The sequence below is a fragment of the Theropithecus gelada genome, chromosome 20, assembly GCF_003255815.1.
Source record: "Theropithecus gelada isolate Dixy chromosome 20, Tgel_1.0, whole genome shotgun sequence".
Lineage (NCBI taxonomy): Eukaryota > Metazoa > Chordata > Mammalia > Primates > Cercopithecidae > Theropithecus > Theropithecus gelada.
The window spans coordinates 71,906,160-71,923,051 of NC_037688.1; the positions used below are offsets into that span (position 1 = coordinate 71,906,160).

General features: G+C 47.6%; 1 protein-coding gene across 2 annotated transcripts in view; it reads left to right on the forward strand.

Annotated features, from left to right (window-relative positions):
- The first annotated feature begins 2,741 nt into the window (after positions 1-2,741).
- The window catches only part of TVP23A (trans-golgi network vesicle protein 23 homolog A), a 53,241-nt gene continuing 39,090 nt past the window's right edge, over positions 2,742-16,892 (forward strand). For both annotated transcript variants that reach the window (XM_025371296.1, XM_025371297.1), the window contains exons 1-2: positions 2,742-3,044; positions 3,349-3,428. In XM_025371296.1, coding sequence (XP_025227081.1) covers positions 3,036-3,044; positions 3,349-3,428 — 89 coding nt within the window. In that variant the 5' untranslated portion in view covers positions 2,742-3,035. The remainder of the gene's footprint in view (positions 3,045-3,348; positions 3,429-16,892) is intronic.

The window sequence follows — 16,892 nt, forward strand, 5'->3', positions numbered from 1 at the left end:
CCGAGACAGGCGGATCACCAGGTCAGGAGATCAAGACCATCCTGGCTAACACGGTGAAACCTCGTCTCTACTAAAAAAAATACAAAAAACTAGCCAGGCAAGGTGGCGGGCGCCTGTAGTCCCAGCTACTCGGGAGGCTGAGGCAGGAGAATGGCGTAAACCCGGGAGGTGGAACTTGCAGTGAGCTGAGATCCGGCCACTGCACTCCAGCCTGGGCGACAGAGCGAGAACCCGTCTCAAAAAAAAAAAAAAAAAAAAAGAAATGCAGGATCTTAGCCGGATGCGGTGGCTCACACCTGTAATTCCAGCCCTTCGGGAGGCTGAGACAGGTGGATCACTTGAGGTCGAGACCAGCCTGGTCAACATGGTGAAACCCTGTCTCTACTAAAATACAAAAATTAGCCAGGCGTGGTGGTACGTGCCTGTAGTCCCAGCTACTTGAGAGGCTGAGTCAGGAGAACCACTTGAACTCGGGAGGTGGAGGTTGCAGTGAGCCAAGATTTAGCCACTGACTCCATCTCAAAAAAGAAAGAAAAGAAAGAAAGAAAGAGAGGAAAGAAAAAAAAGAAAAGAAAGAGAGAAAGAAAGACAGAGAAAGAAAGAAATGCAGGATCTCAGGGCCTGCCCAGACCCCCAGACCCCTGAGTCAGCATCCAGCTTCTAAGCCAACCCCAGGTGATTCGATTGCAGATTGAGGGGTCAGAAGCACTCATTTAAATCACTGGTTCTTTACCTTGCAGCCCAACACCTGGGAGCTTTAAAAGCACTGGGATAGGGTTCCATCCCCAGAGAGCCTGATTTAATTGGTCCATAACACAATCCGGGCAGTGGGTCTTTTAGAAGCTACCCAAATTGCAGCAGAGTTTGGCAAATATATATATATATATGTATATATATTTTTTATTTAAAAAAATTTATATATAAATATTTTATTAAAATATTTTTATAAAAATATATGTAAAATATATTATATATAAATATTTTTATTAAAATATATANTTTTATAAAAATATATGTAAAATATATTATATATAAATATTTTTATTAAAATATTTTATAAAAATATATGTAAAATATATTATATATAAATATTTTAATGAAAATATATAAATATATTTATTAAAAATATATAAATATATTTATTAAAAATATATAAGTATATTTATTAAAATATATAAATATTTATATATTTAAATTTAAATTTAAATTTATTAAATTTATATATATTTAAATATTGGTTCCCAAAGATGGCATAGTAAAGGCTAGGTGCAGTGGCTCATGCCTATAATCCCAGCTCTTTGGGAGGCCAAGGTGGGTGGATCACCTGAGGTCAAGAGTTGGAGACCAGCCTGGCCAACATGGTGAAACCCCCTCTCTACTAAAAATACAAAATACAGACATTACCCAGGTTGGTGGCAGGCAGCTGTAGTCTCACTACTTGGGAAGCTGAGGCAAGAGAATTACAGGAACCCGGGAGGCAGGGGTTGCAGTGAGCAGAGATCGCACCATTGCACTCCAGCCTGGGCTACAAGAGGGAAACTCCATCTCAAAAAAAAAAAAAAAAAGAGAGAGAGATGGCATAGGAGAAAGCACTCTCCCTGCACACACACCTGGCAGGCCTCTTGTGGGGTCAGCTTAGGGAATTGGGGTGGGGGCGGAGGGCAGAAATCCTGGAACCCAGGCCCAGGATCAGAGATGAGGCAGCTCCTGCCTCCGCCTCCGCCCATGGAGACCAGCAGTGGGGAAAATGTGTCAGGGGCTTGTGGCCCAGGGGCCCACTTTGGAGTCACCAGGGGCGGGGTACATGTACCTATTGCCCATGGCGCGAGGCAAAGGGCAGGACCAGTGGCTTTGGCATCTTGATGCTCAGACCTCTGCCCGTGGGTGGGGGTTCAGGACAGGGAGAGGGCACACAGGGGAGGAGAGTCACTGTGTCCTGGGCCAGGAAAGACCCTCAGGTAATAAGTTTTCTTTCCGGGGAGTTACCCAGGAAGACTTCCACATCAAGAAACACTACTATTACTGTCAATCATAATATTAATACTACTAATAATTTTGTGTTTAATGAGTGGCTGGCATGGCGATGCACGCAGATCTCATTGTGGTTCTGAAGCTGTGACTGCAGCAGCATCACCCCTTAAAAGGCAGATGAGGCTGGGTGTGGTGACCCACTCCTGTAATCGAACACTGGGAGGCTGAGGTAGGAGGATGGCTTGAACCTAGGTGTTCAAGACTAGCCTGGGCAACATAGTGAGACCCTCCTCTCTACAAAAAATTAAAAAATTAGCCAGGTGTAGTGGTGCAGCCTGTGGTCCCAGCTATTCGGGAGGCTGAGGCGGGAGGATTGCTTGAGCCCAGGAGTTTGAGGGCACAGTGAGCTATGATGGCACCATTGCTCTCCAGCCTGGGCGACAGCGAGGCCATTTTCTTTCTTTCTTTCTTTCTTTTTTTTTTTTTTTTGGTGGCGGGGCGGGGCGGGGAAGGCAGATTCTAGGGCCCCACTCCAGGCCTTCCACATCCCCTGGGCCGGGCCTGAGAATCTGCTTTTCACAAGGTTCCTGGGAATTTCTTGCGCGCAGAGACTGTTGGGAAACACAGGATTTCTCCCAACCCTGAATGTGGCTGCCCACCACTGACATTCATTCCTTGCCTTATCATTCACTCCATTGACGTTTATGCGCTGTCCACACCATTCGCTGACGCAGCCTACCCCCACCGCCCCCCGCCCCACTCCCATTTCTCCCAGTATCTCTGTCCGCAGTTCCCCAGGCTGTTCCCTCCCTGCCGCCGCTTTCTCTCCCGGACGCGTCCCGGGCGAGCCAAGCCCCCTCCCCAGCCCGCGACTGCGCCCTGGGCCCCGAGCGCCCCGCCCCACCCGAGAACCTGCGCTGAGGCGGCCCACAGGGCGCAGGCCCAGACCCTCAGCGTCCACCGCCCGCTGCCCGCATCCGCCCGCCCGGCGTCCGAGCCCTTCACCGGCGACGGGTAGAGCTGGAGCCCTGGGCCTGGGCACCAGGTGGGCTCCTGGGAGGGTTATGAAGCAGGTAGGGCCACGGGGATGCTGGGGCTGGAGGTGGGGCGGGGACGAGAGGAGCCTGCTGGAGCGCTGGAGAAGCCGGGAGGAAGAGGAGGGATGCGCCGGGGCCTGGGGCTGGGCTGCACCCGGTGGTCGGGAGGGTGGAGAGGGCTTTGCCACTGCGGCCGCAGCGGAGGGGCCCCGCCAGCTCAGAGGGTCCACTTGGGAACCCAGTGGGGTGCGAGTGGAGTCCAAGCCCAGGAGGACAGGGCGGGTGGGGTCGGGGTGTGCACCGCGCTTGGGCCTGCCACCTGCCCTTGCTGTCCCCCCAGGCCCTGGTGGACGATACCGAGGATGTGTCCCTGGACTTTGGAAACGAGGAGGAGCTGGCCTTTAGGAAAGCCAAGATCAGGTGTGTTGGAATGGAGCTTGGGTCAGGCGTTCCCCAAAGCTGCAAATTCATTCATTTACTCATTCATTCAAAATATATTGAGCACCTACTGTGTGCCAGGCCTGGGTCTGGGGATGTATCTGTGAACACATCAGACAAGGTCCCTGCCCTCCTGGAGCCTGCATTGGGAGAAGCAGGAAGAAGGGGTGGAGCTGATGTTGAACAGGCAAAGAGATTAATGAGATAATTGAATGTGAGAAGAAATTCAGCCCTGTGATGAAAGAGAAGGTAACTAGAGAAGGCCACTTGCCTTAGTGCAGCCATTGGAGGGCCTCTCTGAGGAGGTGACATTTGAGCTGAGACCTGAATGATGAGAAGCGGCCAGCCATGGGAGACTCCAGAGAAAGAGTGTTCCAAGCTGAAGGAGCAGCAAGCACAAAGGCCCTGGGGCTATGTTGTAAGATCAGAGAAAGCCACTGAGGCTAGAGGGGAGCAAGCTTGGCAGTGGGCTGGACACGTGGAAGAGGGCTTGGAGTTTTATTCCTATCCCTGCTGAGTCTAGTTAGACAGGCTAGTCCTGGGTCGAGTCACTTAACTGCCTGAGACCTCTAGCATCCCAGAAGGTGGCAGGACCAAAGCATGAGGAGTGACCCGTGAACGTGGTTACCGATGGCCCAGGCGGCAGCCCCTTCTAGAAACACCCACGGCTCCGCCTCACTCACCCACCCAGTTCTGCCCTATCTCTCCTTCCAGCTATCAGAGCCAGTAGGCATGGAATGGGCCTTGGCACCTAAATGCCATTCCTTGTTAAGTCTCTGTTTTTAATATCAAACTCTCTAATAAACCCCGGAAAGGAATAGACTGTATTAGTTTTCTATGACCGCTAGAACAAATTACCATTATCATCTTGGCTTAAGACCAAAGAAGTTTATTCTCCTGCAGTTCTGGAGGTCAAAAGTCCACAGTCAGTGTTCCTGGGCTGAAACCAAGGTGGCAGCAAGGCCATACTCCCTTTGGAAGAACTAGGGGAAAATCTGTTCTTTGCCTTTTCCAGCTTTTGGTGGCTGCTGGCATTCTGTGGCTTGTGGCCTGTTCCTCCACCTTCAAGGCCAACATTATAGCATGTTCAGATCTCTCTCTGTTCCATGGTCAGGTGATATGTGTGTGTGTGTGTGTGTGTGTGTATGTGTGTGTGTGTATGTGTGTGTGTGTGTGTGAGAGAGAGAGAGAGAGAGAGAGAGAGAAGTTTCCCTGTGCCTCTTTCTTGTAAGGACTGTTGTGATGGCATTTAGGGTCCACCCAGATCATCTAGGATAACCTTTGCATCTCAAGATCCTTAATTATATGCTGAGTGCAGTGACTCACACCCATAAATAATCCCAGCACTTTGGGAATCCAAGGCGGGCAGATCACTTGAGGTTAGAATTTCGTGACCAACCTGGCCAACATGGTGAAACCCTGTCTCTACCAAAAGCTATAAAAATTAGCCAGGTAGGCCGGGCGCGGTGGCTCAAGCCAGCACTTTGGGAGGCCGAGATGGTTGGATCATGAGGTCAGGAGATCGAGACCATCCTGGCTAACATGGTGAAACCCCGTCTCTACTTAAAAATACAAAAAACTTAAAAAGTAGCCTGTAGTCCCAGCTACTCAGGAGGCTGAGGCAGGAGAATGGCATGAACCTGGGAGGCGGAGCTTGCAGTGAGCCGAGATCCGGCCACTGCACTCCAGCCTGGGAGACAGAGTGAGACTCCGTCTCAAAAAAAAAAAAAAAAAAAAAAAAAAAAAAAAAATTGCCAGGTATAGTGGCATGACCTGTAATCTCAGCCACTCAGGAGGTTGGGGAAGGAGAATCACTTGAACCCAGGAGGCAGAGGCTACAAAAAAAATTCTTAATTAAATTACATCTGCAAAGTCCCTTGTGTCATATAAGGTAGCCTTCACAATTTCTGAGGATTAGAACCTGGATTTCTTTTTTTTGAGGCAGGGTTTTACTCTGTTGCCGAGGCTATAGTGCAGTGGTACAATTATGGCTTACTGGAACCTCAAACTTTTGGGTTCAAGAGATCCTCCTGCCTCAGCCTCCCAAGTAGCTAGGACTATAAGAGTTGCCACCACCCCTGGCTAATTTTTTAAAAATTTAATTTTGTAGAAATGGGGTCTTGCTATGCTGTCCAGGCTGATCTGGAACTTCCAGCCTCAAGTACTCTTCCTGCGTCAGCCTCTCAAAGCCCTGGGATTATAGGTATGAGCCACTGCACCCATCCAAGACCTGGATATTTTCAGAGGCTATTATTCATCCCACCATAATGGCCAGTGATTGTCTTTAAGGGAAGACACTGCAGGAGAACTGGAATCCTGGGTAAAGAATCTTCTAGAACATCTGAACTCATATGTGTTCAATCTCTATTGAGCATCTCCTGTATGCCCAACCCTGGGCTAGTGGCTGGGGATATGCAGAGTTCAGGACTCTACTCCTGCCTTTACGGGTTGCGCAATCTAGGGCAGGGTTGCTTAATCTCAGCACTCCTGAGGTTTTAGGCCAGATACTTCTTTGCTGTAGGGAGTGTCCTGTGCACCATAGGATGTTGAGCAGCATCCCTGGCCTCTATTCACCAGATGCCAGTAGCAGCCCATCTATAAAGTCTCAGGCATTGCCAAATATCCTCTATGGGGCAAACTTGCCCCCGGTTGAAAACCACTGATTTGTGGCGTGGGAGTAGGCATACCAGTGGCTGTTACAACTCAGTATTTGTGTTTTGTTTTGTTTTGTTTTTGTTTTTGAGATGGAGTCTCGCTCTGTCACCCACACTGGAGCACAGTGGTGCAAACTAGGCCATTGCAACCTCTGCCTCCTGGGTTCAAGCAATTCTCCTGCTTCAGTCTCCCAAGTAGCTGGGACTACAGGTGCACGCCACCACGCTTGGCTAATTGGTGTGGTTTTTTTCTTTGTTTTGTTTTGTTTTAGTAGAGATGGGGTTTTACCATGTTGGCCAGGCTGGTCTCAAACTCCTGATCTCAGGTGATCTGCGTGCTTTGGCCTCCCACAGTGCTGAGATTACAGGTGTGAGCCACCGCGTCTGGCCAGAGCTCAGTATTTTAAATGCGGGGATAGGCAGAAGCTGGGGCTCTTACCCTGGCCAGAGGAGGAGGAAACAGCTAAGCTGGGACCCACAGGTGGGGTAGGAGTTGGTTAGGCCGGGAGGGGTAGATATACCATGGGGAGGCCTGGAGGGAAGGTCATGAGTTTAGGATGGCTCCGTGTGGCTCAAGACCCAGGTGCTGGTGAGTGGCCTGAGTGGAGATTGGGGCCAGACCCTGCAGCGCTCAGCAACCAAGCTCCAAGCTCTGGAGGTGCATTGTCCACTGAACGTTCTAGAGGATGGGGCTGTGCCTTTATCTGTGCTGTGCAGCACGGTGGCCCCAGCCACCTGTGGTGACTGAACAGCTGAAATGTGGCCAGGGCGACTGATGTTTCGATATTATTTACTTTAATCAAATTGAATGTAAATAGCCACATATGACTGTGGCATTGGGCAGGGCAGTTCCAGAGTTCAGTCACCGTGGAAGGATTTTGCTCAGGGCAGTGATATGAGGATTGCAGGATGGAGGCTGGGTTGTTCGGGTAGAAGGAGGGTAGGAGATCAGACCAAGGCACTGGCAGGGATGATGGAGGAAAGGGGCCCAGAGGCACAGGGGAGGTAGAACCCGCCCACCTTGCTGATGGTCAAGATGTAGGGTGGGGACGGGAATCATCAGGGTGATGCCCAGGCTGGTGGTCTGGTGACTCAGGTGAAGAAACACTTTTGGAGGAAAGATGTTGAGTTCAGAGTGGTCCTTGTTAGGCTGTGTTGGAACATTCTAGTAGCCAGTGGACAGCTGGGAGGAGAGGCCAGGAGCTGGAGAAGCCACCAGGGCTGTAATCAGAGATCTGGGAGGCAGCAGCTCATGCATCCAGGCGGGTATGTTTGAGAGCCACCCATCCCAGAATCCTCGGGGTGCCTAATGCAGATTCCTAGGTCTGGCCCTGGACTTATTTAACCAGATTCACAGGGGATGGGCCTAGAAACATAAATTTAAATAGCACCCCCAGATGATTCTGATGCATAGGAATGTAGAGATGGCTCTAAAATCCTGAGAACAAATTAACTTACCCAGATAGCAGTGTAGAAAGGGAATTTCTTTTTTTTTTTTTTGGAAATGGAGTTTCTCTCTTTTTGCCCAGGCCGGAGTGCCGTGGTATGATCTCGGCTCACTGCAACCTCCGCCTCCCGAGTTCAAGTGATTCTCCTGCCTCAGCCTCCTGAGTAGCTGGGATTACAGGTACGTGCCACCATGCTGGCTAATTTTGTATTTGTAGTAGAGACAGGGTTTCCTCATGTTGGTCAGGCTGGTCTCGAACTCCTTATCTTGCGTGATCCTCGTACCTTAGCCTCCCAAAGTGCTGGGATTACAGGCGTGAGCCACTGTGCCCAGCCTAGAAAGGGGATTCTTAACTGAGGTCTACAGATGGGCTTCAGGCGTTCAGGAAACCTCTGAAAACTATTATCTAAGTTTCATATGTGTGTTGTTTTAGGAAAAGGATCCAAACTTTGTTTGTTTGTTTATAAGACAGGGTCTTGCTGTGTTGCCCAGGCTGATCTTGAACTCCTGGACTCAAGCGATCTCTCTGCCTTGACCTCCCAAAGGCTCCAAACATTAATTGGATTATCAAATGGGCCCATGATCCACAAAAGTTACGAATCACTAGTGCAGAGTGAAAATGGTTATTTGTAAATCCCTTGTTGAAATGGATTCCAGGCTGACATCGAAAGGAGGTGATGCTGTGGAAGGGGGCCTGTCACAGGAGTCTGGGACATTGGGTTCATCTCTTCCTTAACCATTTTCTGGCTTTATGATTTTTGGACAGGTCACCTTGCTTTGCTGGGCCTCCATTGGCCAGTCTGTAAAATGGGGATAATTGTATCAGCCTGACTTCACCATGCGGTTACTATACAGTTTATTTAGTAAATATTTATCCAGCATCTGCCGGGGCAGGTGCTGGGCTAAGCCCTGGGGATGGAGCTCTGGTCTCTGCTGTTTCTGTCCCTGGTTCCAGGTCAGTGAGGTGCCGTGTTGTGGTGGGGGGCCCTGGGGAGTACATCGCATCTTGCAGGATAAGTGGAGGGTGTAATTCCACAACAGAGCTGGGCACATAGAGGAAACATTAGCCTTCCTGTGTGTGTTTTTCCCCGGTGGGCAAACTTTTTATTTCTTTTACTTTTCTTCAACTTTAAAAACTGTGATTTAAAAAAAGAAAAAAAAAAACCCACGCATAAAATTCCATCTTAGTCATTTTAAATTATACAGTTTAGTAGTTTAAGTGTAGTCACATTGTTGTGAAACAGAGCATTTTCATCTCGCAAAACTGAAACTCTGTACCGTTTAACAACTCTCCTTCCCCCAGCCCCTGGTAAATACCATTCTCCTTTCTGTCTGTATCCATTTGACTACTCTAGGGACCCCATAAAAGTAGAATCGTACAGTGTCCTTTTTTGACTGGCTTACTTCACTTAGCATAACGTCCTCAAGGGTCATCCGTGTTGTAAAATGTGCCAGAATTTCCTTTCTTTTTAAGGCTGGATAATAATGCCATGATATGAATAAACTATGTGTTGTTTACCCATTCATCCACTGGGGTACACTTGTACCTCTTGCTATTGTGAATAGTACTGCAATGAACGTGGTTATGCAAATCTCTCTTTGAGACTCTGCTTTCAATTCTTTTGGCCGTATACCCAAAAGTGAGATTGCTGGATCCTATGGTAGTTCTATTTTGAATTTTTTGAGGAACTACCATACCGTTTTCCACATAAGTTGCACCATTTTACAATCTTACCAACACTGTACAAGGGTTCTAGTTTCTCCATATCCTTGCCAACATTGTTATTGTCTGTGTTTTTGATAGTGACCACCCTCATGGGTGTGATAACCATGTTATTTCATTGTGGTTTAGATTGGCATATCCCTAATGGTTAATGATGCTGAGCATTTTTTCATGTGCTACGTGTCCATTTGTATATCACGTTTGGAGAAATGTCTATTCAAGTCTCTTGCCCATTTTTTAAATCAGGTTATCGGATTTTTGTTGTTGAGTTCTTTATTCTGGATATTAACATTTTCTCTTATTCTATAGGCTGCCTTTTTATTCTGTTGATTGTGTCTTCTGATGCACAAAAGTTTGTAGGTTTAATGTAATTCCATTTGCCTACTTGTATTTTTTTTTTTTGAGATGAAGTCTTGCTCTACCCCCGAGGCTGGAGTGCAGTGGCGTGATCTTGGCTCACTGCAAGTTCTGCCTCCTGGGTTCACACCATTCTCCTGCCTCAGCCTCCCGAGTAGCTGGGACTACAGGTACCTGCCACCACGCCTGGCTAATTTTTTGTATTTTTAGTAGAGAAAGGGTTTCACAGTGTTAGCCAGGATGGTCTCGATCTCCTGACCTTGTGATTTGCCCGCCTTGGCTTTCCAAAGTGGCCTATTTGTACTTTTGTTTCCTTTGCTTTTAGAATGTCAGTGTGTATGTGTGTGTGTGTTTGTATGTGTGTGTGTGTGTGTGTTTAATATAATATAATTCATGGCCAGGCACTGTGGCTCATGCCTGTAATTCCAGCACTTTGGGAGGCTGAGGCAGGTGGATTCCTTGAGGCCAGGAGTTTGAGACCAGCCTGGGCAACATGGAAAAACCTCGTATCTACAAAAAATGCAAAAAGTAGCCAGACATGGTGGCACACACCTGTAGTCCTGGCTATTTGGGAGGTTGAAGTAGGAAGATTGCTTGAGCCTGGGAGGTGGAGGCTGCAGTGAGCCATTATCATACCACAGAGCAAGACCTTGTCTCGAAAGACAAAATGACACAAACAAATAAAAAGAAATATAATTCACATCCCACCAATTTATTCTTTAAAAGTGTACGATTCAGTCTTGGTTTTAGTACATTCACAAGGTTGTACATCCATTACTACTATGTAGTTCCAAAAGTTTTTCACTGTGCCAAATGGGAACCCTGTACCTATTAAACACTCCCTACCCATTTTCCCCTTCCCCAAGCTCTTGAGAACCACTAATTTACTTTCTGTTCCTATGAATTTGCCTATTCCGGACATTTCATGTAAATGAAATCTGGGTTATTCAGGGATCTCCAAAGAAACAAAACCAATGGGATATCTACAGATATGTAGAAAGAGGTTTATGTCGAGGGATTAATTCATGCAACTATGGAGGCTGAGAAGTCCCACGGTCTGCCATCCACAAGCAGCAGGCCCAGGAACGCTGCTGGCATACAACCCATCCTAGCCCGAGGGCCTGGGAACCAGGGGAGCCTACAGTGTCTCAGTCTGAATCTGAAGAGCCCCAGAACAGAGGGTCCAACATGTAAGTCCTAGTCTGACTCCAGAGGCCCCAAAGCCAGGAGGTGTGATGTCTCAGAGGATATGGGGACGGCTATCCCAGCTTAAGCAGGGAGAGGAAATTCCCTCTTCCTTTCTTTGTTGTCGTATTCAGGCCCTCAAAGGATTGGATAATGCCCATCCGGATTGGGAAGGGTGGGCCTTCTTTTTTTTTTTTTTTTTTTTGAGACAGGGTCTTGCTCTGTCACTCAGGCTGGAGTACTATGGTGTGATCTCAACTCACTGCAACCTCCACCTCCCAGGCTCAATTGATCCTCCTGCCTCAGCCCCCTGAGTAGCTGGGACTACAGGCATGCACCACCACGCCTGGCTAATTTTTCTATTTTTTTGTAGAAATGGGGTCTCACTATGTTGCCCAGGCTGGTCTTGAGCTCCAGAGCTCAAGTGATCCTCCCGCCTTGGCCCCTCAAAGTGCTGGGATTACAGCCCTGAGCCACTGCATGAGGGTGGAGCTTCTTTTCTCAGTCCGCCAATTCAAATGCTAATTTTTTTTCCCCAGAAACACCTTCATAGACCCAGATGCAATCTGGGTATCCCTTAGCCCAGTCTAGGTGACACCTGTTTTGTATAATATGTGGCTTTTTGTCTGGCTTCTTTCACTTAGCACATTTTCCAGGTTCATCCTGGTTTTGGTGTTTCTCATTATTTCATTCCTTTTGATGGTCAAATAATCACCCATTGTGTGAACATACCACATTTTGTTTATCCATTCATAGGTTGATGGGCATTTGAGTTGTTTCTGCTTTTGTGTTGTTATGAATAATGTTGCTATGAATGTTTTTTGGGGGCATACATTTTGGGTTCTCTTGGGCACATACCTAGGAGTGGAATTGCTGGGCCTTATGGTAACTCTGTTTTAGCCATGCCGTGTTTCAGACCAGCTGTGAGTGAGTGAGTGTTGTGGGTTTCCAGCTGCCTTGGGATGCAGGAGGAGCCTGGGCTTTAGGTCAGACGGACCTGGGTCTCGATTCTACCACTCCCTAGCCAAGTGCCTGTACCCCCACAGTACAGTTCTGGGCCCAAGCTGGCAGATGCAAATAGGCTTTGATATAAAACTGTGTTTTCTCAGCTCTATAGGAAGGCAGAGATAGAGCATCTTGAGCTCATTGGGAGATCTAGGCCCTGCACCCACATAGCTCCTTTTCCTCTCCCACTACAAGAATTGTGTCTGGCTGCCACAGGCGAGAGCCAAAGCACTGTGGGTTACCTTCAGTCATAGAAGCTGTAGCCTCCGTTTCCCACCAACCTTTTCTATGACTCTGTTTACCCAGACCCAAGGCCTGCTGGCCAACTCAGTCCCTCCAGTGCAGTGGCAGTGGGTGGCAGATACAACAGTCCTCGTGGAGCCTCTGTGCTATGGGAGACCAGGGTCATTCCCAGGCAGGCCCTCATCAGCCCAAGCCCGATGTTAACCCTTGACTCGCAGTGACCTTGAATTTGAACAGTGACCACCGCACCTTCTGGGTCCCCAGTTTTCTCTTCTGTAAAACGGGGATGATGTTGGCTATACTGTAAGGTTGTAAAAAGATGATTAAATGAGGTGAACAATGTGTTTAGGGGACCTGGCAGGGCTCCCGATGCCCCTTGTGGGTTTCATAAGTGGCACCTGTTATTCTGATCAAGAGTGTGACTTCCACATCCTGGGCGGTGCAGAGGCATGTTCTCAGCTCACCCCGTCACTCTGGGGTTCTCCCTGGAGTTGGAAACTGTCTTCCTATGGAAAGTTATTTTATGCTTTCAAGGCACTGTTTTCACAGAATTCCTCTGAACCCAAAGGTCATGGGCTCCCATGAATTCCCTCCCAAAGTAGGAGAGTGTCTTCTGCCACAGACAGATTTCTTAGATCTAATTTTGGTCCCAGTTGTCAGAGCTGGTTTTGTGTGTGGCGTCTGGCCAGTGTTTCTTTTTCTTTTGCGGAGTTGTGGGGGTATAAGGTCTCGCTCTGTTGCCCAGGCTGGAGTGCAGCGGTGTAATCATGGCTCACTGCAGCCTCAACCTCCTGAGCTCAAGCAGTCCTCCCTTCTCAGCCTCCTCAGTAGCTGGGAATACAAGCATGCACTACTGCGCCCTACTAATTTTATTTTATTTTATTTTATTTTATTGTAGAGACAGGGTCTCAAACTCTAGCCTCAAGTGATCCTCCCGCCTTGGCCTCCCAAAGTGCTGGGATTAAAGGTGTGAGGCACTGTACCCAGTCTGGGTAGTATTTCTTGGTTGGTCCTTGTTGAGCCTAGTGAATGTCATATTGAGAAGATCATTGTCCTGTGGTCTCAGACGCTACAGGAAGTCACATGTTAGTGGGCCCAGGTCTTCAGGCAAACATGTAAAGTAAAAGTCACCCCTGAAAATCCCTAACTAGCCCATCAAAGTAAGTTTTGTCTTTCAGGAAGTCTTTAGCAATCACTTTATCTGCCATTGGATACAACAGCAGTCCTGAACGTAAGCCCCAGTTGAAATTGTTGGCTGCTGTTTGGGGAGAACTTACGTTGAATGAAAAATAACAATAGCAAACACTTCCCCAGCACTTACTATATGCAAGCACTATTCCGGGTTTTTTATTTAGCACAATTCATTTCATCTTCATTACAAACCTAGGCACTCTTATTTTCTCAGTCAAGGTTAAAAAGACTGAGGCTAAGAGAGAGAGTTGAGTGACTTGCTCAGTGTCACATACCTGTTCACTTCAAAGAGGGTATTTGAGCCTGACACAGTGACGTGCCCCTGTAATCCCAGTTACTAAGGAGGCTGAGGTGGAAGGATGGCTTCAGTTCAGGAGTTCGAGTCCAGCTTTGACAACATAGCAAGACCCCACCTCTAAAAAGAAAAAAGAGGAGATTTGAACCCTTAGAATTGGGCTCTAGACTCCATATCTTGCATTACATTGTGTGCAGATACTCTCAGGGCAAGACACTCAGCATGAGCTTTGCCGTGAGAACGGCAGATTCAGGGCTTCCATCTTTGGCTCACCCTGGGGAGTACTTTATATTTTCCTCCTGTAAATGCTAATGCAGAATTGACCACTCTTTAGAGCAGCTTCGCAGCCTTGGCACTGTGGATATTTGAGGCAGATCATTCTATGTTGTAGGGATGTCCTGTGCATCCCAGGATGCTGGGCAGCACCTCTGGCCCCCACCCACTACATGCCAGTAGCTTCCAACTCCTCAGCTGTGACAACCAAAAATGTCTCCTGACGTGACCAAGTGTGCCGTCGCAGCCAGATTGCCCCTGGTTGAGATCTCTGATTTAGATTATCCCCTCTCTGTCTGAGGTTTGGATTTGGATAAGTGAAATTTGTATTTGAGGGAACTGAAAGCACCTTCTAACACTTCTGTTTGTGACATTGACCAAGAGAAGCCGGAGGTGTAAGGGCAAGGAAGGAGAGGGTACAGGTGATGGTATTGATGACGCCTTGGTGGGCACTCATCCTCTAAAATCAACATTAGCACATCTCTAACTGGCATCCATGCACAGACATGCACCCACCACATCACGCTCCGACACGCTAAGGAGAAGACGTTGAGCTTTTCTTTGTTGATTTTCCAGGAGTTGTGCTCACCTCAATGAGTGAGGACCCCTTATCCAAACCCCTGTCCCCTGAGCTTTTGGGAACAAAGTTGTATTGTATTGTCACCAGCTCTCTAAAATCTATTTTGAAATTATAGAAATATGACACATAAGCAGGTCCCATCAAGAGCTGATTGTTTAATTTTAAGGAAGGTTCATGATTACCAAGGAAAATAACCCACAGAATCAGGGAACTAGACAGATTTCGGTTCTCTTTGATTAGGGCACAGAATTACATATTTTGAAATTAACTCCTTACATCTAAGGCAGTTTAACTTCCTCTTATTTATATTTCTTGTTCACATGAAATTGTTGCATAAGCTGCGCCCACAATAAAATCACTGAAGGGCTGGGTGCAGTGGCTCATGTCTGTAATCCGTGCACTTTGGGAGGCCAAGACAGGTGGGTTGCCTGAGCTCAGGAGTTCAAGACCAGCCTGGGCAACATGGTGAAACCCTGTCTCTACTAAAATACAAAAATCACCTGGACGTGGTGGCAGGCGCTTGTAATCCCAGCTATTCAGGAGGTTGAGGCAGGAGAATTGCTTGAACCCAGGAGGTGGAGATTGCAGTGAGCCGAGATTGTGCCACTGTACTCCAGCCTGGGCAACAAAATGAAACTCTGTCTCAAAAATAAAATAAAATAAAATCACTGAGGGGTGATTTCTGCTGACCTGTGACCCACATAATCTGGGAAGACATTTGGGAGAGGACATTGGTCAGGTTCTTTGATGTTTTATCTTAGACAGCAGCTTGACTGCTTGGACCTGGAATATTTAGTTCTTTTATTTTTTTATTTTTGAGATAGTCTTGCTCTGTCACCCAGGCCCGAGTACAGTGGCACAACCTCGGCTCACTGCAACCTTTGCCTCCCAGGTTCAAGTGATTCTCCTGCTTCAGCTTCCTGAGTAGCTGGGATTACAGGTATGTATCACCATGCCTGGCTACGTTTTGTATTTTTAGTAGAGATGGGGATTTACTGTGTTGCGCAGGCTGGTCTCGAACTCCTGACCTCAAGCGATCCACCCGCCTCAGCCTCCCAAAGTGCTGGGGATTCAGGGCGTGAGCCACCGCATCCGGCCAAATATTTAATCATTCATTTATTTCAAGGTTAGCACTTTTGCCATTTGGGGCCAGGTCATTCTCTATTATGGGGCTGTCCTGTGCATCATAGGATGCTTTGCAGCATCCCTGGTCTTATCCTGTAGATGCCGGTACAGCCCCCATTGTGACAACCAAAATGTCTCCAGACATTGCTGGGGGACACTCTAGATCACCCACCTCTTTGAGAACCACTGGTTTATTCTTTTGCTCATTCATTTATTCATTAAACCAACAAATATTTTCAAGGACCTTTGTGTGCCAAGCACATTTCTAGGGGCCACAGAGAAAACCAGATAGGCTTGGTCCCTGCCTTCCTGGAGCTGACATTTTACTTAGGGAGAAGACAATAAACATTTAAGCAATGACTGAAGCAAGGAAACTTGAGAGAGTAAAGCGGAATGTGATTTTAAAAAGGGTCCAGGGGACTTTCTTCAGCCAAGAGGAGTCCTCTTCATGTGGAGCCCAGCCTTGGGGGTTCCATGGCCCCCTGCTGACCCTTCACTCATGACAGGAGCAAGCCGGCTTCTGAGATGACTCAGAGATAGCCACAAATCATGTTCATGGATTCCCTGCATTAAAATACAGATGTATTTCTCCCCTGGACTTTAAGATACTTTAGAATAAAAATGGCAAAGTGACAGTCAGCCAACGGACTCGAAGCCTCAGGCACGCTCTTGTCGGCTAGGGAGATATTTTACATTCATTTGAATTTAAAATTTACAATTAGAAAAGATCACATTAGTCCGGGCGTGGTGGCTCACACCTGTAATCCCAGCACTTTGGAAGGCTGAGGTGGGCAGATCACTTGAGGTTAGGAGTTAAACACCAGCCTGGCCAACATGGTGAAACCCTGTCTCTACTAAAAATACAAAAATTAGTCAGGCGTGGTGGCGTGCACCTGTAATCCCCACTGCTCGGGAGGCTGAGGCACGAGAATCGCTTGAACCCAGGAGGTTGCAGTGAGTCAAGATCGCACCACTGCACTCCAGCCTGGGCGACAGAGCGAGACTCTGTCTGAAAAAAAGAAACAAAAAGAAAAGATTACATTAAAAATCTGGATTACTTAGAATAGATGAACACACTGAGACAGAGGCAGATTGGTGGCTGCCAGGATCTGGGAGGAGCGGGGAGAATGGGGAGAAACTGCCCAAGAGGTACAGGGTTTTGCTTTGGAGTGATGGAAATGTTGGGGACAACAGTGTGAATTGTTCCCTTCACGCCACTGAATTGTTCACTTTAAAATGGTTAATTTTGTGGGATGTGAATTTTACTTCACTAAAGTAGTTTTTAAAAATATGATTGCTGGCTTGTTTGTTTGTTTGTTTTAAAGACAACGTCTAAGTCTGTGGTCCTGGCGGGAGTGCAGTGGCATG